Here is a 3,745-nt window from a genome sequence, read left to right as displayed (position 1 = left end):
AGTTAAGTACTACAACACAATACAATTCACTACAATACAATACAGTGTACAATGGTGGTCAGAAGAGGAAAGAGGAAAGGTGGCTATGCAGAGTCGAGGTGGACTCTGAACAGGTGAGTCTTGAGTCCTTTTAGTGAGCGACTCTGCGGTCCTGAGGGCGGCAGGGAGCTCGTTCCACCACTGAGGTCCCAAAACCGAGCAGCTCAACACACATACACGCACAAGCGCACACAAACACACACAGAACTTCCCCCATGTGGGTGTAGATGAAGTCGCATTCTCATCATTTCCAGGTAAAATAACGTCTCCGCCCACCTGAACACTGCCAGCTGAACACCAGGAGCCTCCTCTCAGGGGCCCAGAGGGCCCCCATGGGGTGTGGTCCCAGGTGGGTGTGGCCCCAGGAGGGTGTGGCCCCAGGAGGGTGTGGTCCCAGGTGGGTGGGGTCAGGGACAGCGGGGGCGATTCTACTCACTGGTGACTCAGTTAACCCTACTCTTGAAGCGGTCTGCGAAACGTTGTGATTATAGTTTAACAGAACTTCTGAAGTCAAAGGTTGGGAACCACTGATGCAGAGCACGTGAATATGCTGAGGCATGTGCGCGAGAGAGAGAGAGAGAGAGAGAGAGAGAGAGAGAGAGAGAGAGTGAGAGGAGAGCGAGTCAATGAGTTGCAATTGCATAATAGAAAGATGGAGATAGAGGCGTTAACATTGATGTATTAATAAAATATTGAGATGTCAAGATTCATATTATATATACAATTTGGAGATGTTAAGATGATCAATTTTTTTGTATAATATTGAGAAGTTAAGATGCTATTTATGTTATTAGGATAAGTAGCATGTTAAAGAGAGTACTTCAAATGTACAGAGCAAATTAAAAATTATAGAATTGAAACCTGCGATATTCACTGTTAAATATTAACCCCAGGGAGAATATATAACAGAACTCTGTTCAAGATTTCTGGTTCTTTAGAAATATATACTTCATAATGCCAGATGACCGACAGATCAATGCATTGGTGATCTCTAGTGGCCATTACAGGTAACTGGAGACAGGGACGGCTCATCAGCGACAATTTAGACTAAGTGACCATTTAAAGAATCAAATATGCGAGTTATTTTAGGTATTATCAGTTGATCAGTTGATTGATTAATATATTTATCTGAATATTTCTAGAAATCTCCGTGAATTATTTTGCAGTAGAACCTTGACACTGCTCCACTCCAAACACAATACTTGAGAACATAAAATATCAGATCTGGGTTCTTGTGTTAATATGATTAACATAATAATGGTGAAACAAAGGTGTTTGTTCCTGTTCGTTTTATCAATGATAACATGAATGATGATAGTATCATACTTTGTGATACTTGACGAAGTGGACGATTCTAAGAAGGCTCCAGCAGAGGGCAGCAGTCACCCTGTTTGTGCCGGATGAGACGAGTTACAGGTTCTACAACCTCTTACTGTTACCAGTACCCCCTGGTCTAACAACACTTACCCTTACCCTAGTCTAACAACACTTACCCTAACCCTAGTCTAACAACACTTACCCTAACCCCAGTCTAACAACACTTACCCTAACCCCAGTCTAACAACACTTACCCTAACCCCAGTCTAACAACACTTACCCTAACCCCAGTCTAACAACACTTACCCTAACCCCAGTCTAACAACACTTACCCTAACCCTAGTCTAACAACACTTACCCTAACCCTAGTCTAACAACACTTACCCTAACCCCAGTCTAACAACACTTACCCTAACCCCAGTCTAACAACACTTACCCTAACCCCAGTCTAACACTTACCCTAACCCCAGTCTAACACTTACCCTAACCCTAGTCTAACAACAATTACCCTAACCCTAGTCTAACAACACTTACCCTAACCCTAGTCTAACACTTACCCTAACCCTAGTCTAACAACACATATCCTAACCCCAGTCTAACACTTACCCTAACCCTAGTCTAACAACACTTACCCTAACCCTAGTCTAACAACAATTACCCTAACCCTAGTCTAACAACAATTACCCTAACCCTAGTCTAACAACACTTACCCTAACCCTAGTCTAACACTTACCCTAACCCTATTCTAACATCACATATCCTAACCCCAGTCTAACACTAACCATGACCCTAGTCTAACACTAACGAACCCTAACGAAGTTATGATCAAAAAGTCCCATCCGGTTCCGGCTCCGTGTGTTCCCCTGTTCCGGTTTGTTGGGGTTCAATGTGTTCCGGTTCTGGTTGTTCTCCGGTTCCGTTTGTTCCAGTTCCATGTGTTCTCTGGTTCCATGTGTTCTCTTGATCCGTGTGTTCTCCGGTTCCAGTTCTGTGTGTTCTACTGTTCCGGTTCCACGTGTTCTCCGATTCTGTGTGTTCTACTGTTCCGGTTGCGTGTGTTCTACTGATCCGGTTCTGTGTGTTAGACTGTTCGGGTTCCGTGCGTTTCTCCGGTTGCGTGTGTTCTACTGATCCGGTTCTGTGTGTTAGACTGTTCGGGTTCCGTGTGTTTCTCCGGTTCCGTGTGTTCTACTGTTCAGGTTCCATGTGTTCTTCGGTTCTGTGTGTCTCCGTTAGCAGCGATCGATGCGCTGCCTGGCAGCCCAGGCAGACAGAGAAACCCGAGCCAACCAATCAGGGCAGACGTTGAGTCTCCTGCTGACAACACACAACGTTTATCATCTCTACCTTTTATTAGACAAGATCAGTTTCCACAAACTTCTTTTATCAATATACATTGGTGACCAAAAATAAATAAATAAAAATAAATGAAGAAGAAACAGTGAAACCAGTAAGAATCCTAACGTCTCTTATTATACACTGGGAACAACTGGGGCAGAACTGGGAATAACTGGGGCTTAGCTGGGAACCACTGGGGCTGAACTGGGACCCAGCATGTGGCCCCGCAACCCTAACACATGGATAACAACCATTTAACACACAAACACACACACACACACACCCACACATTTACTGACGCCCGCATGTGGACATAGAAATGACCGTGAACCCACTATGTTGGTGGCTGGCTGCGTGAATTCTGCTTCATTTTTATTTGGACTTGGTTCCCTCTCTTTCTCGCTCCCTGCCTCTCTGTCTCCCTCTCTTTCTCCTCTCTGCCTCTCTCTACCTCCCTCTCTACCTCCTCCCTGCCTCTCTCTGTCTCCCTGCCTCTCTCTGTCTCCCTCTCTACCTCCCTCTCTACCTCCTCTCTGCCTCTCTCTGTCTCCCTGTCTCTCTCTGTCTCCCCCTCTTTCTCCTCTCTACCTCTCTCTGTCTCCCTCTCTTTCTCCTCTCTGCCTCTCTCTACCTCTCTGTCTCTCTCTCTTTTTCCCTCTCTCCCTCCCTCCCTCTCTCTCTCTCTCTCTCTCTCTCTCTCTCTCTCTCTCTCTCTCTCTCTCTCTCTCTCTCTCTCTCTCTCTCTCTCTCTCTCTCTCCTCTCTCTCTACCTCTCCTCTCTACCTCTCTCTCTGTCTCCCTCTCTTTCTCCTCTCTGCCTCTCTGCCTCTCTGTCTCCCTCTCTTTCTCCTCTCTGTCTCTCTCTCTTTCTCCTCTCTACCTCTCTCTCTGTCTCTCTCTCTTTCTCCTCTCTACCTCTCTCTCTGTCTCTCTCTCTTTCTCCTCTCTACCTCTCTCTCTGTCTCTCTCTCTCTACCTCTCCTCTCTACCTCTCTCTCTGTCTCCCTCTCTTTCTCCTCTCTGCCTCTGTCTCATGTGATGTCTCTCTTTT

The 3,745-nt window shown here is 46.0% G+C and overlaps 1 protein-coding gene across 1 annotated transcript in view; it reads right to left on the bottom strand.

Annotated features, from left to right (window-relative positions):
• LOC130371696 (protein kinase C and casein kinase substrate in neurons protein 3-like) overlaps window positions 1-373 on the bottom strand; it is a 20,026-nt gene extending 19,653 nt beyond the window's left edge. Inside the window, exon 1 of the mRNA XM_056577553.1 lies at window positions 316-373. Coding sequence (XP_056433528.1) covers window positions 316-373 — 58 coding nt within the window. The remainder of the gene's footprint in view (window positions 1-315) is intronic.
• Window positions 374-3,745: the final 3,372 nt, after the last annotated feature.

The sequence above is a fragment of the Gadus chalcogrammus genome, chromosome 18 (assembly GCF_026213295.1).
Source record: "Gadus chalcogrammus isolate NIFS_2021 chromosome 18, NIFS_Gcha_1.0, whole genome shotgun sequence".
In the NCBI taxonomy this organism is placed as follows: Eukaryota; Metazoa; Chordata; class Actinopteri; order Gadiformes; family Gadidae; genus Gadus; species Gadus chalcogrammus.
Note: the sequence above shows the minus strand (reverse complement) of the source record. Positions and strands in the feature narration are given on the sequence as shown.